A 27,572-nucleotide genomic window follows, 5' to 3' on the forward strand; every position below is an offset into this window, starting at 1 on the left:
GGCGAGTAGAGAGGCGGAGAAGAGGATTTTTGGCATGCAATTGGGCTGCAGTTATGAAATAGGGATTGTGAGGTGGTCGGGTATAGAGGGGTTGCGCTGGGATCGACTGCTGCCCATGCTGGCGGGGACGAAGGAGCGTTTTGGGGCCCCGGACGGGTTGATCATACATGCTGGGGAGAATGATCTGGTGCGGGATACGGGAGTAGCTTTGTTGAAGAAAATGAAGAGGGACCTGGCATAGCTTAGGGAAATATGGCCTAAGGTAAGTTTGATATGGACTAAGTTGTTACCGAGGAGAGTGTGAAGGGGTGCAGTACGGGAAGGTACGGTAGAGCGGACCAGAAAGAAGATAAACAGGGAGATGATAAAGTTTTGTGGTCTGTCAGCAGTGCGAGTTCTTGAGCATAAGGAGATTGTATATGAGAACTTCGACAAATGAACTCTGTCTTCCCTAAAAACCTCAGTTTACGGAAATAGCTACTACCTTCTGGATTTGACGTTGCTAGTGGAGGACATGGTGAAGAGCTGGAAGTGTTAAGCAATTCAGGAGTGGGGCAGAAAAGAACACCTCAGGGGAGGGTTTTTTCTGGTGGCGGGGGGCATGGCCCCTTTGGATAAGGGGGGGGGGGCATGCAATGGAGGGAATAGCGCGGGTAAGGATGGGGGTGTTGCTGTTTGCACGAACGGGCTACCCCGGGGTTCAGAGAGGGGAGCAGGACTGGAAGATGGAGGGGCATGGCCCCGGGTAGATAATGGCAGAAAGCGGGAATGAATGCTCGTGAAGATGGTAAGGGGATGGTAAGGACCTGGTGATAGGTAGGGAGGAAGTTGGGGTTATGCATTTAATTGTTGGGGGCATAAAGAGTTCATTATTTAATGTTAGGCAAACTGTTAAAATGGTTAATTTTAGTCTGTAAGGCCAGGGGCCAGGCTAGCTTTATTTTGTGAGCTTTGGCCTGTCACATTAAAGCAACCTTTTCCACTTTTAAGCAAGTGGGTTTTTGTGCAGTAAGCCCAAAGGGGGGGTGCCGGGTGGAACGCGTAGCGTTTCCCCCCGGGGTGGTTTTGGGCGCTGCACAGGCCAGCAAGCTGGCCTGAGCATAGCGCACCGATGGGGGGGTATTTAAGGGGCAAAGAAGGTTCGTGAGCAGGCGACCGTTGAAGGCGAGCTTTTTGTCCACCCCGTTTTCTGTTAGGTCCATTGGGGTCTGAGGTAGAGGCGGCTGATTTGTAAGCGGGAAGGCTGTTTTTTGATTTCCCCCAGATTTCGGGTTTTTACGGGTTATTCTTGTGTTAAGGTCATAAGGTCGAGGGGTTGATGCTAGTTTTGGTGTGACGGGTCGGGGCATTAGTTTGGTCATGTTAAGAGGTTTTGTTGCTGATGTGACAGGTCGGCCCGGCTGCGGGTCAGAGGAAGGAGGAGTTTGGTGTAGAGAGGAGTTTGAAGGGGTCTAAGTACTTAGGGTTGCCAGGGGGGCATGGCCCCTTTGGAAGAGGGGGGAGGCAAGCAATGGGGGGGGGTATAGTTCGGGTAAGGTTGGGGGTGGTGCTATTTGCACGAACGGGCTAACCCGGGGTGCAGAGAGGGGAGCAGGTCTGGAAGATGGAGGGGCATGGCCCCGGGGAGATGATGGCAGAAAGCGGGAATGAAGGCTCGTGAACATGGTAAGGGGATGGTAAGGACCTGGTGATAGGTAGGGAAGAATTTGGGGTCATGCATTTAATTTCTGGGGGCATAAAGAGTTAATTATTTAATGTTTGGCAAACTGTTAAAATGGTTAATTTTAGTCTGTAAGGCCAGGGGCCAGGTTAGCGTTATTTTGTGAGCTTTGGCCTGTCACATTAAAGCGACCTTTTCCACTTTTAAGCGAGTCCGGGTTTTTGTGCAGTAAGCCCAAAGTGAAGTGCAGAGCCGTCACAGGGCAAACTTGAACAGCTATTGGAAACCTTATTGAGAGTTAACACTTCCCGCCATGCTCATCAATGCCAAATGGCAGCGTCTGGGTTCTTGCAACTGATGCAGTAGTGGCTGGGACAGCCAGCATTTCCCAGTGTCGGGGGTGGAAATAGGGTGAATGAACAGATTCTTCACGATGGGTTCGGGTCTTGGCTCGGAGGTGGATCTGCAAAGTTGGGACTAGACTAGGAGAGGACATAGGGAGCACAAAGTGAGCAGGTTTTTGAGGCAGAAGAGAGAACAGTGGGCTAATAGACTAAAGAGCCCTTTGGCGGATCTAGTAAGGCTGAGCAGTGTTTAAGTGGTCATGTTCAAGACGTTATCAACGGACAAATGGAGTACTGAGGAAGAGAATAGGAGGCTATGATATATATTTTATTTGTAACACACTCGTATACAAGTGTTTCGGAGCGCGACAAGGCAAGGAAGGGGAACAAGGGAGGACAAAAACAACTATCTTACTAGGCCCAGTGACACTGAAAATGCACAAGTGCAGGTAGAGTGGGAAAGGGGAAAAGTCTAAGGGAGAGGGGAGAGGTAGAAGTGCTGAGCAAGGGATAAAACAACAAATGGTAGTGCAGCCAACAAGGTGGTAAGTGCAAGATTTAAAGTGCAGACAAGGGTGTCTGATAAGTGCAGGAAGGGGACTGTAGGGTTACAGATCCAGACCCAAGTGCGAGGGTTACCATAAGGCAGTGCGGGTGTGTGGCTGAGTGGGCAGGGACCTGGGCCCGAAATCAGGGGTAGCCAGGTGCACGAAGCCGAAGCAGATAGATCAGCAGGCAAGAGGAAGAGCGAAGGCAGAAGCTAAGAGAAAGGTCTTGAGGTGCTTCCCGAACAGGAGATTATTCTCAAGTTTCAGGGTGGCAGGCAGGCTGTTCCAGAGGGAGGCCCCATCCAAGGAAAGAGATCCACCCCCAATTCTTTGCTTGGAGAAGCGACTGACCCTGAAAGAGTTGGAGGTGGAGGAGCGAAGAGCTCGAGTGGAAAGGTATTTACGGAGGGAGAGTTGATGGTATTTTGAACCCAGACACCAGAAAGCCTTGTGGACAATGCAATGGGTCTTGAATTTAATCCTTGCAGCCACTGGGAGCCAATGAAGAGATTTCAGGGCTTGAGAGATACGATTCCAGGGCTGAAGAGTCTTGCAGTCCTGTTCTGAATGAGTTGGAGGGCGGAGAGTAGAAGCAGGCAGATTTAGAAAGAGGCTGTTGCAGTAGTTCAGCCTAGAGAGAACCAGAGCTCTGGAGACAGTAAACTTCTGGGGGAAGGAGAGGAAATGAAGAATACCTCTGAGGCGGTGCAGATGGCAGTTTGACTTCTTAGAGATGTCAGATGCGAGGAGAAAAGGAGTGTGTGGAATCAAATATGACCCAGAGGTTCTTAGCCTCAAAGGTGGGAGCAGGAAGAGTGCCAAGGTAGGCCTGCCAGAGGGTGACGGGGAAGGAGGGTGCAGGTGTGCCGATAAGGAGAATCTCTGTCTTGCTAGCATTATTGCAGAGATCATTGGTGGCACACCACTCCTGAATGGCAGTCAGAGATGAGAGGGAGAAGAGGTGGCAGAGGGGAGCCTGAAAACAAGCGGAGTTTCATCTGCATAGCACAGAAAGTTGGAGCAGAGAGCGGCAATGCGGTTGGCAAGGGGTGCCAGGTATTGGTTGAAAAGCCAGGGAGAGAGATTAGACCCCTAGGGAACAACAGAAGTAGAGAGTGAAATAGAGGAAAGGAAGGACCCAAGTTGAACCTGGGAGGGTTGATCAGAGAGGAAAGCGGTCAGCCAGGCCAGGGCCTGATCAGGCATTTCCAGGTTGTCACAGACGGTTGAGTAGGATGGCATGGTTGACCGTGTCAAAGGCAGAAGAGAGATCAAGTAGGATGAGGGCAGAAGGAATGTTAAGGTTGGAGGGCAGGTCTTCACGGATGTTCAGGAGAGCAGTTTCCATGCTTCTGGCAGATCTGAAGCCAGACTGATGGTCATGGAGACAACCAACAGTTGGTGTGAAGATTAAGCTGGGAGATGGCCAGCTTTGCCAAGAGGCTGTTCTAGAGTTTCATCATATGGAACACCAAAGTGGGTATTAAGATATGTTACAGTGAAACGTGAGGAAAGGGTGTACCCTGCATGCATAGGTTCTGAAAGCTAAGCCAGAGAAAGAGCGGACAGAGGATAGCCACATGCAGTGACTTTATTGAGCACAGAGTGGGACTTAATTTGAGATGTAACATCAAGGAAGGCTAATGGGTGCCGTGGCCAAGGTGAAGCATATTCAGTCCGGATGCCATCCAAATGGCAGATGAAAGCTAGGAGTCTAATTATTTGCTCTAAGGGACGGAAGGGCGAGATGATGTGTGTAGTCTGCACTGTGTTGGTATGAGAAGCTGAAGGAGACCATGCTACGGAAGACAAGGGTGTGCGTGTGTGCAAGTGGATGTGCCACAGAGCTCTGCCCTCCACTTTTCTGTTTAAACAAGTGGTCAGCGAGATGGCAGTAAATGAAATGGAAACATTTTCCACAATGTACTCGTAAAGATGGTGCAATTCTAGTAATATGTAGAAATATGTGAAAAAGGTGCAATGACTTATTGTGCTAAAGGCAACCAAGGGTTCATTAAAAAGAAGACCATGGCTTTTATGTCCAGGGATATAGAGGAACCCCTTCCTCCTCTCATGTCATGACATCCACACTTCATAGTGAAAAGACCTATTATGTTAAGTGGGGAGCATCCAATCTCCATAATTTCGAAGCTTGAGGGGGTGGGAATGGACCGATACATGCTGTTGTAACAAAGGGATTACAGAGTAGGAGGATGCCCCCCAAAAGCACATGCAAATCTGGGGGAATTGGCAGATGATACGAAGACACTGTCGAATTGTGTAGGGACAGGGCGGGATACTGGGTCTGGACTTGTGGACTATTTGTGGGTCAGTAATTAGTAGCAGAGTTTAACATCATGGCATGCTAGTTATATAAAGCATAGTATAAAGCTCGTGTTTGACCTCTAGAAAGGACCATGTTTGGAGATTAAAGCAGAGCCATGATGTTTCTGAATCTTTATACAGCGATGGAGATTTATTAACGATTGAAGATTGCTACTGGAAAACACCAATTCATTTTTTTTTTTTAAACACAATGAAAGAACCAACAAGGTCCCCAACAGAAGTGGGCAGTGTCTCCCCGAATGGCCCTTGACAAGTGTACCATGCAGCGGAATCATTCCAACACTGGCTAGTACAGGCAAGCACTGGGAGTTCTGCAGAAGGTCACAGGTTTGAGAGCAGTATGCATGAAAGTTCCTAGACGACAATAGAACGCCATCTGCCACAGTAACTAATCAGTGTTAAATTCCTGTGGCAAGTTAAGAAGGACCAGCATGGCAGCATCTACACTGTTTGCGGAATTAATTTAATCGGGCATCAGACCTTGGTCGGCTGCGGATATCCCTGCATTCCAAGCAGTGCTCCATAATAGTCTCCACTGGAGGGCTCACTGAGAAGGATTGGGCTAGTTATCTTCAGAACAGTGGTAAGAGGCCTACTGCGGAGGCATTTGGGTATCGTTCCCTGCTTGGAGGGTTTACTGGCGTATGCAATTGCACTAGGGTGAGCGATGGAGTAAAGGAGACCCATATACCCATGGTGGAACGATGCCTTGTGGAGAACCAATGCTTCACAGTTCACTGGGAGCCGGGGCAATCACGCAGTGGTTGCTCATTTGGAAGGGACTGTGGTTTTCCGTGGTAACCACATTCTACATTTCCCTTTTTGTTATATGAAATAATTGCCAAAATCCTAGGCTAATTTCTAGGAAATTATGAGCTACGTCTCTTCCCAAGGTTTCAGTAGCATTCATCAAGGATTTTACCAGGACGCTCCTGGTATGGGAAACCATTTTATTTCTCATAATTTGTATGGCTACTAACAGACCTATTTATGGAACTATGCAGTGGAATAGTGCTGATAAATATACATTGCAGGCTGCACCCACACCTTTATCTGGGTGCATTCACCTCACTCATGTGCCCTCATCACTCGCTTCTTTGGTATTGGGCGAGGATTCCTGGCATGGTCTGCTCAGCTGCTCACCTTGAAAGTAGTCACACTTCCCATCCATGAAGATGTAGTTCATCAGGATGACACTGAACATGCTGGCCCAGACGTGGAGATCGCTGAAGAGGAGCGTGAATCCTGTGGGCTGTGGAAACCAAAAAGACACTGAGGAGTCAAAAAACACTAGCAAAAGGGAACTGGTGACTAAACCAATCACTGGGACAACCCACACAACGTTTGCATAGTTTTGAACCCTTTAAAGGCCAGACGCAGGCCTCCAATGCAGTCTCTAAATCTCTGCCAGTAAAACGCATTGTGGGTCTCAATGAACAGTACAGCAGAGTGGTTCCTGCACACACTGCTTAACTTCAAGCAATCTCAATTCTTTGCATCTGGTGTTTATAGGTCAGTTCAATATGGTCAGAGTACCCAATCATAGCCCTGCTCAAACTCCATGGTGTACAACAAATGACTTCTGAAAAGCAGGTGATTTGGATCTGCCCTCTGGGTTGAGGGCATTTCACAACTGTGCATGTTTTCTTGGAACCCGCTACTGGATCGAGGTAGCAGAACCAGAGAAACTCCCAGACTCCGTGCCAAACCAACATTTCGGCGGTAGATGGCAGCTTGGGAACTACTTGATGGCCATTTCATTTGGACACCCAACTTCCCCAATCCCCCCTGGCTAAGGATATTGGTCTTTGCACAGCAGCAAGCAGCATTTTACCCTCCTTACACCGTCCTTGATCTCTCCAGATGGGATTATGGCAATGCTGCGTCTCACTACCCCATTCACCAGCTGCAGATTATCCAGAGCGCAGCCTACCTTCCAAATGGAACTTGCAAGTATGAGCAGGGCGGGTGAACTCACTTGGCTCTAACGACTCAGTGTGCACAATTCCAGGTTCTCCATAACCCATGTGAATAGCGTGGAAGTGTGTCTGATTTCTCAAAAGCGGCCTCTGTACTTCCAGAAGCGCTCAATTGTTCACAAGTGGCTAAGGATTCTCTGCAATGACGAGGAGAACACGCTCTTGCCCTTCTGGCCCCAGCTTTATAAGATGGCCATGCCCTTTCATTTGCAAGATCATCCGGCTTTCACTGGGTTCCCTGGCAATATAGTGGACTACGCTTGAACGGTAATCACCAGGGTGGTGGGCACTAACTGCTGGTAATAGTAGCAAGCCAGCTTGCCAGCGGGGTTACCAGCCAGTACAGCCAAAAGGCCCATGCGATTACCGCCATTAGATTATCTGGTTAGTATTCCAGGGAACTCTTGAACATACTTACAGGCCATCAAGCAGGACTATGTGATAACCCCACCACACTAATTGTGTCCATGGCAGTTCTGCTAGCCAATCGGCACATTTCGTTTTCGACAACACACGGAAAACTACACATTCATCGGAATGATGAGCATCACTCACTCTTAGGTCTTTCTTTCCCTACATGTGTCAAGTCACCCTGCCCAAACAACATTAGCACCATGTGATTTCAGCCATTAGTGGCTCTATCTTTTCCCTTGGTGTTCGTCACCCACTCTGCACTCAGCCACGGAAGCTCTTTCCTCTTCAATATAACGAAGTGGGAAGAACAACTTCCTGGACCCAGAGAGGAAGGAAAATGCGAGAAAAAAAAAAAAGACAAGCTCATTTCTTTCTTTTACCTTGTGCTCTCTTTTTTTAACATAAAATCAATATATGAAAGGTCGGTGCATGAGCTTAGTCTCTACTTTGATTGTGGGTTGTACCAGATTTATTTTGGTAGATCCAGCCTGCGCTCTGAAGCAAATGGACTGGCTGCCACAGGCACCAATAACAAACCAGCCAGTTTACTGGTATTGGAGCTCTTTAGAAATCCTTTTACCATACAATTTCTTTTGCCTTCTTAACTTTGGTGAAAATATTTTATTCACGTTGGCAATTCAGAGGTTGCTGGCAGTGCTCCCAATAGTTACTCAGGCAAACTATAGCTCTAGACACTTTGCTCAATATCTCGTAATTAAAGTAATGTCAGAAAAAAGGTGTGGTCCAAGGTATGGGATACATTTGTAATGCATGTTCTTAAGCAAGGGCTACATGTTGAAATCCCACTCCATTACAGAATTCTCAACCCGTGGCAAAATGCCATCTGGTGAGAGCAGGGTAGTGCGAGTTTTCTTGAGTTTAATACAATGATGCATATCATTTTGTTTCGGAAAGCAGGATCTGCTCATCAGACCCCACTTTCGTAATGCCCTATTGATTGATTGATATTTTATTTCTATTGCGCTCGGACACAAGTGTTTCAGAGCGCGACAAGGCAAGGGAGGGGAACAGGGGAGAACAAAACAGCGATCTTACTAGGCCCAGTGACATTGAGAACGCGCAAGTGCATGGGAGCGGGGGAGGGGAAAAGTGCATGGAAGGGGGGGGAGAGGTGGAAAGTGCGAAGCAGAGGAGAAACAGATAAATAACAATAAATAAATAATAAAGGCAACAAACAGTGGTAATGCAGCCAACAATTTGCAAGTGCTAGGTTTAAGGCAGCAGACAGAGTATGTCTGATAAGTGCAGGAAGAAAAGGGGGGGCTGTATGGGTACAGATACAGACCCTAGTGCAAGGGGTGGCCCGGAGGCAGTGCGGGAGGGTGGCAGGATGAGCAGGTATCTGGGCCCAAAAGACAGAGGGTGGCAAGGTGCATGGTGCCAAGAGAGAACAGATCAGCAGGGGAGAGGGGGAGCGAAGACGGAAGAAAAGAGGAAGGTCTTGAGGTGCTTCCGGAACCGGAGATGGTTCTCCTCAAGTTTTAGAGTGGCAGGGAGGCTGTTCCAGAGGGAGGCCCCAGCCGAAGACAGATCTACCCCCAGCTCGTTTCTTAGAAAAACGGCTGACCCTGAGTGAGTTGGAGGTAGAGGATATGCTATATGCTAACAAGAATAATGCACACATGTACCATGCTGTACCATGGTGACATCCCCAACAGCTGCTGGGAATACCGCAGCAGGACAGGTTCAAAGGTCATGTGCATTCCTGATTACAACTACTGGAGATCAACGTTCCAACAGGCAGAGGTGGCTTTTTAAATCATCTGCAGCTCTGGTTCAAAATAGTATAACACTATATCCCAGCCACCTGGTGGCAAAATTCTATCTAAATCTACACGGTCTCTATTTCTGACATGGAGGGGGGCTGCTGAGATTACACAATTATACAGCATTGGATGTCATTTATTGTCAGGTTGGTGAACTGACTCATTCCTGACAGGGCTAGGTATATTTTCTGTCTTGCCTCCGTACCCACAGCCACCATGTTGGGTCCAGTCCAGGGAGCCTCACTGATCACCGGAGGATCAACACCTTTCTTCAGGGAACACACACTCTGCAAACCAATGCTTCAATGCTTCACTCCTCGAAACCAATGCTTCAACAACACTACTGTCATTAAAATGCCCACCTCACACCAGTGTGCCAATTACTGGAGACCATTTGAAGTAGGCAGACACAAGTGGGTAAAGTTCAAGTACCACAGAGGCAATGTTCAATCCACAGGGTGGATCACCATCTTGGATTTTATTAGGGCTCCCAAACGTCCTGCCTCCCTCGTACCCACTACTTACAGACCAGACACACTGGGGCTGACATCAGCAAGCAAAATACACTTGTTACTGTAACTCTGTTGGGGGTGCAGTCTACACCAACATGATCTACCATAGAGGCGGAGACAGAGTGCTTAAATGATGAGGGAAGCTCTTTTCTTTAGCATTCCCAAAGGGCATGTTTGGGTTGGCCATCTGGCTAGAGAAGGCCTAGTACAAATTAGACACTGGTAACCAGGGGCCTGCTCGTCAGAGGCAACAGAACCCTGTGTGAATTCTCTACAAATCTTCCCATTTGGGAAGGGAACAAGACAGGACTTTGTCTTTGAGACCCTGGAGTGTGTCTCCCAGAATCCAAAGAACCAAGACGCTCTAGTACCTCCATCTCAGAGTACTGCTCGGTGCTGAAACTCTGCGGTCTCTGCATCAGAGCCTTGCTGTGTCTTCTCACACCCCAAACTCAACCCCTGCTTGTTTACCAGCCCCTGAGCTCAAAGCCCTCATTTCTGCAGTACCCTAATACCATGTTGAGCCTGCTCACCAACGGCAAGTCTCCACCTCTAAACATCAGAGGCTGCAGGTTTTTCCAGCACCATCGACTTAATGTAGTCTGCCATTCCCAGTGCCTTTGACCCGCAAAGCCATCACTGACGCTGAACAGCGCTGCATCATTGGAGACCGTCACCCCCACCCCCAACTCGGCCTCGGCTTGGTGCTGAAACCACCCAGACTTGGTTAAAGGCTGAAAGTCCTGGTTTGATGCGGTTCAGCCCTGAAAGACCATAACTAAAAGGGTATAGGAGGTGACCCAGAATCCTGGTCGACCTTGAAGGAACCTAGCCGCAAGCCTCCTTTTCTAGGTTTTCAAAGAAATCTTTATAAACTGACTTTTGCTGCTAAAATCTTTGCCTGAGCACCCCGTCTGCAAATTCAGAGTGCCCCTTTATTTTAAAGTCTGGTTGCTCTTGGTTTTCCCTTATAAGGCTGTGCAGGTATTGCAAATTAGGTGTGTGCAGTAGTTGAAAGATCTTATTGGTGTAGAACCTCGGTTGGACACTTGGTACCACAGTACTCTTGTTTGTTTTGTTTCTGTACCAGTCATTTCGTAACTATAGCATTATAAAGCTCAACAGCCTTTGGCTGCGGGGGTAACCATCTGAATGAGACATGTCACACACTGCAGCAGCACTCGGCCCACTTCTGAAACAATCAAGTGTTACTTACATAGAATACAGAGAAGAGCACCAGAATGGGAATCTGGAGCATACAGACTTGCACAGCAATGCAGCTGCCAATCTCTATGCTGTGGAGAGAAAACAGAGGATTCATTCAGGTGACAAGGGAGACATCAACATCAGAACTTACTTTTTAAAGTACCATTTTACCCTGGCTGCATTAATAATCCTCATCACTGCACTCTGCTGTCTTGCCAAACCTTCAATATAGCCTTGCAGTCCACAGCTAAGTAAACGGCCAACATGAAAAGTGCTTTGTCTCGGAGGATAGCTCAGGGGTAACGTGCTCGCCTTGGTAGCAAGACCACACGGAGCACCACAGGTTCGAACCCCGGGTCCGCGATTAGAAACTTCTGGGTATTAAGCGCATTATAAATAACCCATCATATCATATCAAGGGCAGTTAAAGGTTTATGCACGTTAGTGGGCTGTATAGCCTGCTTCTATGGCCACACTTCTTATTCACCAAAGCCAACAACTCTGTTGGTCAGTATTTATTTTGGAATCCACATTGGAACGCCAAAAGAAATTCACTTGGAGTATGCAAAGGTGTGCCTCAATCTAAAACACTCCAATATGGCAGTCAGCGAAAATGAAATGGAGCGTCTTTGAAACTGAAGAGGCCGATTTCTATCGCCAGCAGACAAAATGGCTGCTGTGGGAGGAGCCAAACGAGAAAGCGCCACTGCTAGAGTACAGTCAAGTGAAAAGAAGAAAGCGGTGCAAACCTGCATTTCCAGGAACCAGATTGGTTTACACCAACTTCCCCCTGCAAATCTACATATCCAACCGAATGCAAACACACATTATAATGCTTTTTTTTAAACTTTATTTTTATTTAAGCAATAAGAAGGCATTACATTATCTCCTCCCTGTCCTCATTGTGGGGAGTTCTCAAGATTTGTGCTAAACAAATTTCACTCCTGCGTTAGGCTTTTTGATGGACTATTTCTCAGCAGAGACAGGGCCTCAAGGGTTGACCGTGATGCCCTTGAACCAAGCATTTGGAAGAACAGAAGCTTCTTCCTCAGACGAGGTTCTATCCATCTCAAGCCCTGTGAAAAAGGGGGTGGGGATAGTAATTTGGAGTAGTACAGTAAGCGGAGGATCCGTGTATTCCAGCTCTTGAGGATGAATTTTAACTGGACCAACCCCGTCCCTAAACCTCATCAACCAGTAAGTATATCTGTAGGACGACAAAGCATCCAGCAGCGGATCAGAGCCTGTAACCGTACTGTTAAACCTCTCCTCTTCCTCATCTGCGAAAGTGGACATGATTGGGCAGGCCTAATCCACCAGTGTATGAGCGGGCTGAAAACTGTCGGGCCCTTGCCACCTCCTTGCTTTGGGATTACAAAAAGGTAAAGGGGTGAGCGGCTGGAACACGTGTGAAGAGCTTCGGGGAGGGCTCACAAAGTGGTTAGTAGAGCGCCCCATGGTAGGGAGAGCCCCTTCTGCCAATAAAGTTGGCCTTGCTGCACACAACTGTCAAATAGACTGGTGTGGGCAGCAGCACTTTCTCGGATATAGGAAGAGTCAGGGACAGCAAACATTTAGGTTGATGAGTGCCGGTCAGAAGCACCAGTTACCTGTCTGGCGGTACGGATTCTCTGTCCAGGGGGAGAAAGCAGGCTAGGCAGGTTACCCATATGGGAAGACTCAGTGTTATAAGAACTGTCATGGCTGTACTGTGCGTGTGAGGATAGCAGCAGGGGAATGTAGGAGTGATATTTGTAGGCCATCTGATGGGGAGCGAGTGTTGTGTAAAACGTGCAAGATTTTATCAGTAAGAGTTTTTGGGAGGCAGGAAACCTAGGAAAAAGGAGGAAACATACCGACAGTCCAGGACAAAACTTCCTCAGATGCAAGGTCAGGTCTCCCTTGGTTGCAGACAAGTGGTATTGGAGTTCTGTTCGGTCGATGGGATGTATTGTAGACTAACCCCATGCTCGGCTTTGGATAGGTGGTTACAGATGTTTGCAGTACCAAATCTTGAGGCTTTTACTAAAAGTCCAGCAGCCCTCTTCAATGGATCGCTTTTTGGGAAGGGATTGCCAGCGTTGGGCGGCCAGTAGCAAAAAAGAGGATCCGACTCCACTGAAGCTAGGTACTAGTACTAAAGTGGCATTACTGGACCCTAGAGCCCTCGATGGTTTGCAGTTCTGGAACCTCCTTATGAAGGAAGCAGCCATTTCCAGGATAATCATTGTGGGCACTGCAGAGGGTCTTGAGGTGTACTCTATTCTTGACAAGAATATGGAGAGAGGGTATCCTTTTAACGATAAGGGTAAGTCTAGCAGAAGTTTTCCTTGAAGTAATTCCCAATTACCATGCAAAGAAAATAGAAACAAGCCTTTCCCCCTATAAAAACCATTCCCTCCAAAAAAATAATCCCACATTAAGCACATACGTAAAGAGCAACATCTACCAACTAAGTCTCAGGCTGCCAGTGAATCTATTTGTCTTCATTGCTCTGATCGCTATGCCTTTATCTGTATTTATTGACTGCCAGACCTACCTGTATCTTGGTCGACCGACCCGTTGACTTCCTGTGTGTGTATGTATGTAATTATGTTTTGCCTGTAACATGTTAAGTTTTCCAGCGCCCAGTAACCTCGGGGTTAGGTGTGCGATACAAATAATAAACAAATACAAATCTTCCCAGATGCTTCCAACACACCCCTGCAGCAGCATGCCCCTATATCACTGCCCTGTCCCCCTTGTTCCTCTTCTCCATCTCTTCCACTCGGATGTGGGAAGACCAAGGAACAGCCCTCCAGACTACACCTAAAACAAGTCACCAATAAGAGTGAACATTGAAAAAAGTGAATTTTTCAGCTTACGGGCCAAAGGCGCCTTCTACTGCACACAGCTTTTCCAAAAGTAAAGGTATTCTTTGTACAGCAGGGAAATCCATTTGACTGTATTGGGACTAACGATGGAGTGCTGCTGCTTCATTTATTGCTGGTCAGTGTGAAGTGTTGGGAGAGTGTACACATTTTCAAAATAATTGTTTGAAAGTGCTGCAACTTTAAAAATCAAAACCTTTTGCATCAATATTGAAAGAATTAATTATATTTTAAAAATAAGTATAAATGAGGTCTTTTTTAATAAATGTTTGTTACAATAGTAATTCTAAGGATCAATTGCTCGATTTAATTTGATGTGAAACGATCTAGCAAGCTGAGGTAGTTGGTTTCTTTGGCTAAAGAGGTTTTAACCAGATACAATTGTCAACCGATTGTGTAAACATTTTAAAAAAAATAAAATAGGTACATAAATCAATGTGGAATTATGGGTAATCCAGATAACTTTAAGAAGGTTGCCTTGATAAAGGAGCGTGGCAGCTACAAAACACGTACTGACTTGCCAGAGTGATGTTCAGCAGACTAAGACAGGCTGTCAAATGAAGCAATACATTCTGTGAATTACAAACTTGTGGCCGAGCACTTGGTCTTTTTCCTCGGTGGGGTGGAGCATGGGAGAAAGGGCACACATTTCGGTTAATTTATGCTCATGCAAGAAATTGGGGTATGCGGATACGTTAACTCATTTGGACACAGAATGTGAAGAATTAGAATCATTAAGTGTTGATTTTCAACTTTGTGCTTGTTGTCTTTCCCCATGAATCACTTGGGGGCACGGGCATCCCAGTGTCTTCTGTCGCGGTGGCAATGGGGAAAAGAAACTAGTGGTACTCTGTTTGCATACAAAAAGGAGCGAGAGCGTGGGGAATGGCCAGGATCATAAAACTTTGGCTCAAATTAGTTGGATTTCAAGATCTACAGCTATATAACATAGGTCAAGCCCAATCTTTTTTGTTAATGAGGGGACTGTGTTATAATAGGGCAAAGTTAATATAAACTAATGGGTGAAACACAGAATACCTCTGTCTCCTGTTTTCGCAAACGTACTTAGGTACCACACTCTATGGCATGTAAGTCATCCTGTCATATTCAAATTACTTTGAAATCACCCCACTCAGAGTTCTCATCTCAAGATAAATGTAAAATCATTTAATTTATCAAAAATCATTAACTTTTTTTTACAAAAAAGCATCTCACAACTTATGCTTCAAAAGGTTATCATTAAACCATTTCTTCTTTCATCTGTTCGCAGTATTTGTTAAACTGATCATAATATCTGCAAGGTTTTTCATTCCAAAATTACAGGAAACAGACGAGATGTTTTTTCAAACTAAAGTATCCTCGGATGTTGTGTACCTAGGTAAGCTTCCGAAAACAGGAGTAGTCTGTTTCACCCATTAGTTTATTTCAAGATCTATAGTAATAAGTTCTTATTGAGTTTACTTACCAAAAAACTAATTGCATAATTAATCCACATGACAACATGTAATTCTTTATAGCATCATGTTAAACTAAAAGATTATTGTGGCTTTCATTTGCACATCCTAAATGTGCAAAGAAAAGTCCCAGAATGCAAGATAGTGGTAACTTGAGAAATCTAGTTAACCCCACGGTACTTTCAGCGATTTAAGACATGTAATAAACGGAGATAGATTATGCAGATTCTTTGTCACGATGCGGAAAACATTCAATTAGTGGCTTAAAAGCAACTTTTTGCAGGTCAGGCTAGACGACATTGTGGATATAAAGAAATCTTTAAAAGGGGCTTTTTGTTACTCACTTTATTGGAAAGACAGAGCGAGAGAGAGAGCGTGCGGAGAGAGAGCGCGCGCGAAAGAGAGACTTGGAAAACTGGTAGTGCTTGAATGTCCGGCCTGAGCAGATTCTATATTTGGCTCCGGAAAAAGACAAAGCTCAAGGACGCTTCTTGAGCCTTTGAACTAAAGGTACACTCTGTAAAAAAGAACTAGTGGTACAGCATACCAATGAGTTATATCACACTTCGTTCTCTGCTCATATGCAGGCTTGCAGTGATGGGCACAGGAAGCATTTTGTGCAATACAGCAAAGCAGACTGATGTAAATCCTGGTGGTTGGTAGCCAAGAATTCACTGCTGCAGTGGCATGCACGTCTTAACCAGCTCTGTACCCCACTATGCTCCGTGGCATTCGCACCAACTCATCCAGTGAGCTTCAGGGGCACCGCCAATAAGTGGGCATCACCCGAGACTATCTGCAACCAAATACGGGGTCTCTCAGCAAGTTCCCAGCTGCGCCGCGCAGTTGAGCTTGACAGCATCCTTTTCTGCAACATCAACCACAGCTGCTTCTCCATACATGTTAATCGATAAAATAGAATGGCTTGCTTTAAGGCAAGTGAATATTTCTATGAGTGCAACCTGCTTGCACCCCCTCCCCTACACACACACACACACACACACACACACACACACAAACACAGTTCTGCAATGTGAAGGTTGCGTTGCAGATCCATCTTCCATTGTCCCAGATTGGAATATGGCTTTCATGCCCAGCCAGGGGGGGCGGACATGGTCTTTAATGGACAAGCAGCCCGAGCTAAGGCATCTTGGGCTGTGGGTCTTTGATGGCCATGTCCACCCTCCTGGCAGGGCTTGAAAGCCAGTCACACCCCAGGGATTGGTCCAGGTGCGAATGTCTTTCACAGTTTTCCATCGGGAGATCCACGGATGTTAGTACAGCCCATCTCCTGATGAAAAAAGAAAAAAAGAAATTATGGCCGCCGCCATATGGAAAAAAAACTAAATCCAAACGAAATCCCTTTTACATGTCTATGGTGGCCAGACGGGGGGACCTCTGGAATGGAGTGCAATGCTCTGGTCCTGCAAATAAGTCGAGGGGTTGGGGAAGCAAGGAAGCCGAGGGTCAAGGAGTTGGAGCTGAACGTGGCATGGGACATGTGCCACATGTCACGGCCAGCTCCAACCCCTACTGAGTCCGGCCTTCACCCTGATGGGTGAGGACTGGGCCGCGGACCCACCAGACCTGGTGTGTCTCCGTGTTGCCTCCTGTAATGAAAAAAAAGTTTACAAAAATTAAATAAATGCGCTACCCGGGGAAGGGACTTGGGTCGATGGGGCAGTGGGTGGGGAATTGTGCATTCTCACCCTCCAGTCATTGATTGGCCGAGCACCCTTCCCCGGGTGCGAATGCAAAACTCTGCAGATCAGCTGTTCTCGTGCTGTGCTTCCCTCCGTTCGGGCATAGCCAACAGCCACCACAGCGGCAAAAAGTGCCTTTAACTACTCTTAATGCAGCTTGAAATGGGGAGCCAGCACCATTTAAGCGAGAGCTTGTGAAGATTTCAATACAATGGTTTATCTACAAGATCATTTGATAGGAGTATGCAGGGTATATTCCAACCTGTTCTAGATGCCGAAGTTTTTCATTTTTATTTTACATAAAGCGCACTGCAGCCCAAAAGCATTGAGGTGCTGTTGCAAGCATGCGACTTAGTTACAGGTGCCAAGGACTGCTCCTGTGTTACAGAGACCAGAAACCTGAGCAAAATATCCATAGCGCATTTGCATGGAAACAGTTGGTTGGTTCATCAAAACGACAGACAGAATTTAACAGTGCGTGGTAAATGCTAAATTATGGGAGTGTTCTAGAGAACTAGTGCTTTTGCTTCATGGGCGAGTTACTAGTGACACGTACGTTTTCCTCCGTGGCACAAAATAAATCAGTACTCCTCACTGCACCCACCTCCTAGAGCCAGTGTTCCTTTATCTGAGCCAAATGCCAGGGATGTCATTTGGGGGTTGCAACAGTGACCCGTGGGCCATGGTTGCAGAAACCCCTGGGACTCCCTTGTACCCTCACACATAACCATGCTTCCTCTGGTCTTTCCATCAGTAAGAGCTTTAATAAGGCTTGCATAGCCTTGGAAGGGGTCTATTTATGTAGCTTTACAGAAGGCAGTGGTGGCCTCATAATCAGTAGGTGTAACAATCTTCAGAAGCCTTTGGTTTTGTGCATGGAGGCTCTGAAGAAGATACTCCTTCAGCAACAGGGTCTTCAGAGTGCGGTTTTCCAGGAGTTGCTCTGTAGTGGGAACGTCTATGAAGGGTATGGGAATAAACCGATTATGTCAACCATCAGATCAGGCGACCACCCTCGTAGTAAATACAATCACATGCTCACAGATTGGATACAATTGTTCATTTTCTTTAAGACATTCTTCAATATCTTGTGCTGTGACTTCTTTACAATTAAAGTGACAGAATCAGATGCCAATGCATTTCGGACTTCTCAGCCATTGTCAGGGCCAACTGTCTGCTGTGGCACATGTACCTCTGGTGGATTACACCTTCTGGAAGAAAATTCTTTTGAAAAATCTTTTGAAGAAGACTTGGTCTTTTACACCGAGTACTCCACAAGTCAGCTAGGAACGTGTAATCCAGAGGTACATGTACCACAGCAGACAGTGAGCCCACGTAATTTGGCTGGACAGCCAACCAGCACCATCAAGCAATATGGCAACTACAGAACACACTAGAGCTATACATGTCAAAACTGCCAGCATTATTTTGCCAGTACTAATAAATGACACTATTGTGATAAGTTGTGCTACCAAAGCATAAGTGTTACAAATTTATACAAATGTACAATGTAGGTATGCACTACACTTTCTAAGCAATGCCAGACTGTGGTTTACTGGAAATGCAGAAATTTACAACGCTGCACAAGACGACAAACCAGAGCTACAAGGCCAAACACCTGGTAGCCGACTGGTATACAAAGGATACATAATAGTAACAACATATGAATGAAAAGGAAAGGCTGAGCGTCAAATCGAAGATTTAACCATGTGTGTGTCAGGCAAGAGATGGAACCGAGCAAAGGAAGGAGGGTAATGATGGAGTGGAGAAATAAGATAGCCCCCCCCCCACAAACTATGGATAAAAACAGACAAGTCAGAAGACCTTGCATGCCAAGTACATGGCGACAACGAAGATCAAAGAAATCAATGAATACTGCAAATCCAAAAACTGACTAATACCCCAGGAGTGATCAATTAGCTGCCCGCCCCTACCTTCCCATTGTATCTTAAACACCCGAGTGCCAAACATGAAAGGCTAGCACGACTCACCTGAGGCTTATGTTGTTCTGCAAAGCAAACTGAAGTCCATTGACTAGCTCTGGGAGCTCAGGAACCAGGGCGATCACGGTCACACCAATGAAGTACTGAGGAGAGAAGCAGTGCATGTAAGGAGCAGGCACACTACTGATCAGGGAGACCCCTAGAGGAAAGGGCTGTGGTCCCTTCTGCCTCATCATTGCAAAGTATATGCACGTGGAATACAGATCACTCGACAGTCATTTCTACGACTTTAACGAAAGCATTTTGTCGAAAAAAGTAATCGAATTTTGTATTAGTTTATTTTTTGGGGGATAACCAAAATGAAACGCATTCCTCAGTACATAGATTGACAGTTATGATCTTTAAACATGACCCAAATAATTAAATGTTTTAAACAAAAAAGGAACATTTTTAATGCATCATCTGTCACCTACTTTGTACGCTTTGCATGAGGTTCATGCTCATAAGTCAGGTAGCACGAATAACTAGCGCCTTTAGCCTGTTCGCTAGTACTAAATGATTCATTCAAAGAGCACATGCAGTGGAGCCTATTATACATTATGACATCACACAATCAAGGATAGATTGGTGCCCATGGGTCCTCACATTGTGAAAGTCTAAAACAAATTATCCATTAGGAGCCTTGTATGTAATCAGGTCATCATTCAAAACAAACATAATTACAATATGTATGCATTCATTTAAATGTAATAGCATCGAAGTGTGGCAAACCAGCCATCAAGCACACACGACTATTTCCCTTCCTTTTCCAGATGCAAAGGCAAAGCATTTAATGAAGTCTCTCTCACACAAAGTCTCTTGTAGTACGAGCTTCCCTTCTCTCACTGGACACGTTGGTACTTTGCCTACGTTTCTCACAATGTTATCTCAGTGCCCTCCTTCAAGGACAGTTTTTCCTTAATTACACTGGTACTTTGACAACACGTTCCCAGATTACAATGTAGAAGCATTCCTTCCCACAGTCCATATTGGATGTGCTAGTACCATGACATTTCCCAACATGCAATGCCACTTTTCCTGCTCACAGAGCTTATTAGATACTTTGGTACTTTATTTCCAGGATTGAATGTCTGGACTTTCATTCTCTCAATCTTTATGGAATGCTTTAGTATACTTTTGAGTATTTCAGCATGCAGTGTTGGACCCCAAACCATGTGCTCCTCATCTAGGGTGTTTCATCCACTGGTCCTTGCACTTGTACGCTTCCTCCTGTGATTTTTCAACTTTTGGCATCTCGGTCTTATCCCATCACACCTTTCTCCACTCCAGACATCGGACCGGTCTCTACAGCTCTTGCATAACAGCTCATGGAGCTCCTGGGTAGTGTCTCTAGTGAACCTTAACCCTTGGGCAACAATGTATCCTAAGGCTTCTATTGATTTCCTAGTCTTCCAAGCCCTTCCCCAACCTGGGTTCGCTGGCAGTTTGCCCCAGTTTCCAGCCCAACCAATGTTAGAGACTTCTGCTAACAGCGCTCTCTGGGGATCTATGCTCCAGGCTTCGGAAGCTATCATTTCCGTGGCACGGTTTCCAAATGTCCAGAGCTCCTTCACCCCTGCTGCTTTTTCCCCTCCTAGTGACTTCAACCATTGGTGGGGAGTCTCTAGTTATTCCCACTGGTCTTACTGGTGTACTGGTCTCTAGCTCCCGATATTCTGATCATGACCTGTAGTCTCATTTAGAAAAAGGCAGGTAGGCGGCTCAGCCAGCCACCATTGATGAGGTAAACAAGTAAGAGAATTTAAGAGCCGATATTACATGCAGTTGTGGACAACCAAGAGGGCTTCTAACTTGACATGATTTAAAACTAGGCTATTTGAAATATATAAATAGAATTTATTTCTGCGGACGAAGCCCCTAAACTAACAAAGTCACCTTCTTTGCTCTGTGCCTGCAGCTTTACCCATTCATCTACTTTTAATCTGGCTGCATGTTTTCGTTTTCCTTTTCCTCAAACAAGAAAATGCCACCACATATCAAATAAGGAAAAGCCAACCACATTGTCCCCTGGGTCCCCCTTAAGCAAGTATACCACCATGATTATACACCTGCGTCAGGGAGGCTGCCCACTAAAGGTGAAGTACACTTGTGTATAGGCGTGGTATAAATGCCATATCATCTCATATCACCATGGATCACAGAGATGGTTCATCTAGGCATCCGAATAAGCAATACTCGTACACAGCTTGCGGAGGCGCAACGGGACACCGCTACGGAGCACACTAGTTCACAAGCAACACATGCACAACAAAATTCTCTTAAGCGCCTTCAGGGGAGACAGTTTGTGGTATACAAGAAAACCCACTCACCTGAGAGACCGTGGAGTCAGCAAGAATCGGGCTAATGTGTTCCGTGGCCAGGTCAGCACAAGCAGACATGGCTAAGGTTGCCAGGATGAGGATGATCATGGCCCGCCAGCGGGACCAGTGCACAACAGCACTGTGGTGGTGGCCCGGCACTATAAAAGCAAGTGAGAAGAAATACTCAGACACCTGGGAGATCGCCTATGGAAATTCTCTAAACATTTCACTTTCATCTAGGTCATTTTTAAGTCAATCCAAACATACTAGCACAGACCACCATAACCAGGTTCCACTCTCACCCCACAAAGAATGCCACAAACTACATTCTATCTAGAAACGGAACTCGTTGGCAGAATTTCAATAAATCTGCCACGTCCTGCATAAATGGCAGCAGTACTTCCCATAGTCCCCAATGAATATGCAGAAAGCAACATACACCACAGTCTACCATACCAAATCTTGAGAGCATTGGAGGGTGGGGGGTGGGGGGAGAGATTGACTGACACCAAGGTACTGTTAGTGCACACAAGATGTTTTTATATTACATGGCCTGCGGTAGTGGCCATGTAGTTCTGGTTAAGTTGCTAATCCCATAGGAAGAGCACTTTTTGGACGGCTTATAACTTCGCTCCCCCTGGACGAATCCTCACCAAACTTTGCAAAAAAAGTATATGGCCCACTCTGAATTTCTTTGCAAAGTTTGGTGAGTTTGGGTCCAGGGCGGGCAAAGTTATATGGGGGGTCCAAACTTTCTTTTTTCCCCCATTATTACAGCCCAAACCGCTGTACGGATTTTCACCAAATTTGCGACAGGAGCGACGGCTTGGTCCCGAAAGCGTGTTTTTGTTAATTAGGTGTAAATCCACCCAAGTCGTTTTTTTTTTAAATGACCAAAATGTAAGGCAACACAAATTAGTGATATCTATGTCCGCTCTGCGGTCACATTTCCGTTCGCTCTGCGGACAGGACACCTATTGGCTAATTGACTTGTGCCATGTCCGCTGATGCACATGTTCACTGATTGGTTGGCATGAAGCGTGAGGGGCGTCAGATCTTTGGAAATGCCCGCCATCTTGGATTTGCGGACATCGGCCGGTGTCCGCGGACATTGCGGTAAACACAGATTAAATAACACAACATTGCACTTGTCAAATTTATCAAATAATCTCTCGGGAGGTGAGGGGTGATGAGGATGGGATGGAATATGGCTGCAAGAAGAAAAAAAACTGGCGTTTTTCTCCGCGAAAGTCAGCGAGCAGTTCGGATGTTCGCGAACAGTCCTGTGAAAGTTCGGACACCTCTGCATTACTGGTTTGGTGAAAAGCCACTTCATGGAACTGCATGTACTTTTGGAATTTTATTCCTGACCTGATCCCGGAACAGTTTCCAAAGTTTGGTGGGATTCTGTCAAGAGGGGGCAAAATTAGAGGGGGGTCTCAAAATAATGTAAAGGCCTATAAATGAAGTGCCATTTGACAAACATACACTTTGGCAAACTGATAATAGATCTAGATATAAATGTTTTTGCGAAGTTCGGTGGGATTTTGTCAAGAGGGGGCAGAATTAGAGGGGGTCCCAAAATATTGTAAAGGTTTAAATGTGGTGCCATTTGACAAATCTACACAAAGGTTTGCAAAACGATTATAGATCTAGATATCATTTGACACTTTTGAAAAAAATAAAACATGGGTGGATTTCCAGCAAACTTGTGTAAGGAGCATTGAGAAGGACCTGAAAGCATGATTTTGCAAATGTGCCCGTGTTTTATTTTTTGACAAATGTCATAATGTAGGTACAAAAAATAGTGATCTACCTTTGGTGACTGAGGGGTAGCATGTGGGGGCAGTGGCCAGATTATCCGAGTCATGGAATAAGGTCATGATCTGGACAATCTGGCTACTGGCCATGACCACGAGGGACAAAACATGGGGTTAAAGTGGCCATGTCCACCTGGGACTGGCTTTGTGGTAAAGTTATTCGAAATTGGGATAGATTTGAAAAGGAAGAAAAATGTGCTTGTGGTAATATGGTCATAGAGTTCTCTTTTTTCCTTCTACAGGCTGCCATGGAAAGCGAAGAGGGGCCTTGTATGGAACCCCGCCTTCCCTTTCCATGGTGGCCATCTTGAAAAAGGATTTCTTCCTACACCAGAACGCCGAAGAAAAATCATATTTTTTAGCACCCTGGGTTCCCGCTTTGGGAACCTAGGGTGCTAATGGCCTTCATCCCCCATTACAGGGGCTGGAATGGGGGAATAATGGTCCAGAGACCTCGTTATCCACCTTCGCTTCGCTTGGGCTGATAACTTGGGCTGCCAGGCCGGTGTCCACCATTGCATCCCTGGAACGGAGAATAAACGCCACAATATTGCCATTAGCATAACACAAAATGCAAATGGAAATGTTGGAAAATCTTATTGGGTCTGTACTTTACTGAGAAATATAAAGTATATGAAGTCTTTACTTTTTTTTTTTAGTTCTATTTGTTAACTGTGAAAGGTGGTTCCTAAAGGAACATTTCTTTTGTTTTTGGATGCATTTTTTTTTGGCAGGAGAGCTTAGAAGGAAACGTGGGGAGGGAATGACAGAAGGGTCACCAAACACTAATATGGAGTGTCAGGTTTACAGGGGAAAATGTTGTGCATGTGTTACGGCATTAGCTGATTCCATTTTAAGATAAATCGCAGTTTTAAGTATTTTCTGTGTACTAGATTGTTAATGGATGAGTAGGAATAGGTGTGGAGCTGTGCAAGGGAAATTTTGAAGTTCAAAGTTCCTAGATCAGTAGAAAATGCAGTTTCGAACTGTTCGCAAAGCGCGGATCTTATCATGAAGTGCAGACGGGTTCTCGGAGACATCATGCCGCGCGTCAGCATTGGTCATGTGGCACTGTCCGGAAGGACCACAATGAAGTCAGATGTTCGTAGACATTATGGTTAAGTTGCACTAATAAAAACCTATCAAATTCAGTGAAAAAACTCTGTTAAATTGATGTTATGTTTACAAGTAAAACCGATAAACCCCTGAAATTCACCAGTTATGGTAAGCCACCGTTTCCTGCATATTTGTAGCCAGAGAATCAAATGTGACTTCTGTACTGATTTTATCTGGAAAATAGATGGACAAAGAGGTATCAAGTTGCTTAGAAGGAGTAACTGTTAGCAGACGGCATGGCTGCAGATTTAATACACACAGAGGAATAAACCTGCTTAGCTTTAAAGATGGCGAGTTGATAGACTGACGTGGCCTTGTAAAAGGCCAAACAAGTTTGCAGACAATATGCTATCTGCCAATTTCATCAGCCCGTCTACGCTGCTGGCGAAGACCCACCAAGACCTTCATAAACCATGGCTCCGAAGGACGGGCTCAAGGTTTAGAGGGTTTTAGGGGAGCCAGAGAGTCAGCGGTAGACTGGAAGGCACTAACCAGGGAATCAAGGTCCACCTGGGAACCCGAGACCGAGACTTTCGTGAGATTAGCTACAACTGTAGTGGTAGGGATATTAAACCAGCGACGAGAAGGGGGGGTGGCACGGATGGCCCGAGAAGCGTGGTTCAGGCTCAGCCTTAATGGAAAAAGGCAATACCTGGTGGTCTGTCCAGAGGACAGAAGTGGGATAGACTGCGACGAGAGGAGGGAACAAAGAAAAGATCCAAAGTCTTCTCTGACAAGTGCGTGGGGCATGCAATCAAATGTGGAATGTTAAACAATATATCCTTATTGTTGGGGTGGAGATTAAAATCCTGCAATATGCTAAAGGAATACTATTGTAATCTAAGATCGGTGAGCAAAGCCACAAAGTCAGCCACAAAGCTTGCATCATAACCAGGTGCTCGATAGACTAGCAGGGGATACACTCTACAGGATGCCCAGATTTCCATACGTAACAGACAGGCCTCCATATTCAGGACATGAGTGACGGCATGAGTGACGGCTAACACGGAGCAGGAGAGGTCCTTGCGTTGTACAAGGGCAATGCCGCCTCCTACCCGGGTGCTAAAATGTCACTCTTTGGCCCAAAACGCATACATGTGAGCACCCCAAAAGCCACTATGCAGACTTTCAGGTGAGTAAATGTTCCCATAGAAATAAACGGAACAAAGTCAACAGATAATCTGCATGTATGGAGAAAAGGCAGGCAACTCCCAAATATACCCCACAGGTGCTGATTTGGCTGCAAACAACCCCAGGGAAGACTATATGCAACCCCCAGGAAAAGGACTTTAATCCCGGGTCAAAGACAACCCTAACGATCAATTGAAGAACAAACAGCCTTCATTGAAGTGAACCCCTTAAGTCAGCAGCAAGGAAGGCTCCAAAAAGACAGAAGAACCCGGCACAGCACGTTCGAGCGTCTCAAAGGACAAAAGAGGGCAGCCCAGCCACAAACAGTAAGATGACAGACTATGGTGGGGGTGACCTGAATCACCATAAAGAACAAACCAGGTGGGGTGTTCCAACAAGGTAGAACAGCATTAAAACAAAAAATTGGCTCTCAAACTGCCTGAAAACAGTTTCAGCAAGGAAGGCATCGCCCAGCATGAAAGTGGATCAAGCAGAAGGTTGGATGGAGGACCGAGGCAGCCTGGAAGGATAGCCAGCAGAAAAAGAAAACCCATCCGGAGACGAGCCCAGAAACAAGGATTCAGCCAGTATGGCCAAACCTGTTGCTAGAAATTCACCAATGGTGAGCAAGCCTACAGCAGGTAAGTAAACCTACTTGTTCCCAAATTTCCAGCAGAACCCTGGGCTCCAATACAAGGATTCCTCTAATAGATCACCACTGACGGGGGCTGCCCCAAGTAGCCCAACAATCACAATAGGCAGATAGGGACAAAGGGTTAGGTAACAAGCCCATCTGGTTGGGCCCCACATGATGCGATATGGCCAGCCCATGGACAGACTGTCCTAAACCAGTCAAAACCAATATGGAGAATGCCTCAATGAGCCTGCAGACCCCACATGTGCACACCCGCTATTTTAGCCCTACCTCATGGTTCCCCTGAACAAAGTAAGCCCCTAAAACAAAAAATGGGAGCGAGTAGGACTTGACAGATCTGTCAATTCGTCCCTTCTCCCCAGAGGGGAGCCACCCTCTGAGGTTACGGAGGTGAGCCCGCTCTGCAAAACACTCCCTATGGGCCTGGGCAAGTGGGACTTCACTGGGAGAGACTCCCCTCTCAGGGACAAGGAGGCCCAGTCTGAGAAGGACCTCCCAGACCAGACTACCATATCTGCCTAAATGGATGTTAAAAAGATGGTTACTTGTGTTTTGATTACTTCTGTTTTAAAACCACCATCAGACTTCTTTAATTGCTTTGCTGTAAAGTAATGCTGGATCTCGCTTTAACAACGCCTTCAGCAAAGAACACATCTTTTACTGTGATGACGTATTTAAACTCAGGAAGAACTGTAAATAGAAAGATCTCTTATGCAGGGAGAGCCATGTAGTAGACAATCCCACACAGACACCTCTGTGGAAAAGACATCGTGGAGAAGCAGAGCCATGCTAGAGTGGTGGTGTGGACAGCGAGCTAGCCGAATTTTGGAAGGGTGGCGTCTCATTCGACCAAGCAGCTTGGGTTGAAAATAGAAGGGGAGATGGGGGAACCGTGGTTTCCTCTGGTGGCACAAATGCAACACCGAAGAGGTAGACCGGGGCTTTAGGAACCAACAAAAGGGAGGATACGGATAGACTCCCTTATCCCACAGACGTCAACTGTCCAGAGATATCGTACGAGGGAAGCAACAAGAGTACTGTTGAGAGGAATGAATACTGTGTGATAAGGTTAAGAGAACTTAATAGGTCATGGGAGACAGAATCCCTAAAGAGTAGACACCCAGTATTTAGCTGGGAAACAAAAGAACGAACACTTTTGAATTGAGAGACCATACGTGTTTATGAGGGCTATGAGAAACATAGAAATGTTGTATACACGTTGGAAGAACCACTGAGGCTCCAGAGAAATCTGAACAGGCAAGCGCCCTTGTGAATTTGAGTGACAGGCACCCTCTTTGTATCCAAGTTGGAAAAGCCAACGGGGTTGTGAACGTCTGAAGTCAAACAGGGCAGGGCACTGTATGAACTTTGTTGGCTTGAATATTACCTCTGTACATCCAAGTTGAGGAATTCAACTAGTTTATAATGATCTAAGTTACCGAAAGGGACAAGATCCCTGTGTAAATCCAAAGCAAACTGAATACTTTGCATCCAAGCCAGGGAAACTGGCGAGATTATGGGAATCTGAGGAACCCAAGTGAGCAAATATCCTATCCAAAGCAATAACAAACCAGGAGAAAGTATCACAGAGTGCCACAAGACTTTGGGGAGTCTAAGAGCCAGAGACCTGTTCTCCTAAAACTTGGTAAAGAAGCAACTGGACTAAAGAAACCTTTCGTTTTGTCAACCAAGGTCTAGGCAGAACTCTAACCCCAAGACTGTTT

General features: G+C 46.0%; 1 protein-coding gene across 4 annotated transcripts in view; it reads right to left on the bottom strand.

Moving 5' to 3' along the window:
* LOC138514243 (uncharacterized) overlaps positions 1-27,572 on the bottom strand; it is a 364,675-nt gene that overhangs the window by 6,144 nt on the left and 330,959 nt on the right. For all 4 annotated transcript variants that reach the window (XM_069629606.1, XM_069629605.1, XM_069629604.1 and 1 more), the window contains 4 exons: positions 21,136-21,284; positions 18,815-18,909; positions 10,807-10,885; positions 6,042-6,150 (listed from right to left, as the gene is read on the bottom strand). In XM_069629606.1, the coding sequence (XP_069485707.1) occupies positions 6,042-6,150; positions 10,807-10,885; positions 18,815-18,909; positions 21,136-21,284 (432 nt within the window). The remainder of the gene's footprint in view (positions 1-6,041; positions 6,151-10,806; positions 10,886-18,814; positions 18,910-21,135; positions 21,285-27,572) is intronic.

The sequence above is a fragment of the Ambystoma mexicanum genome, chromosome 12 (assembly GCF_040938575.1).
Source record: "Ambystoma mexicanum isolate Mex_15411 chromosome 12, UKY_AmexF1_1, whole genome shotgun sequence".
In the NCBI taxonomy this organism is placed as follows: Eukaryota; Metazoa; Chordata; class Amphibia; order Caudata; family Ambystomatidae; genus Ambystoma; species Ambystoma mexicanum.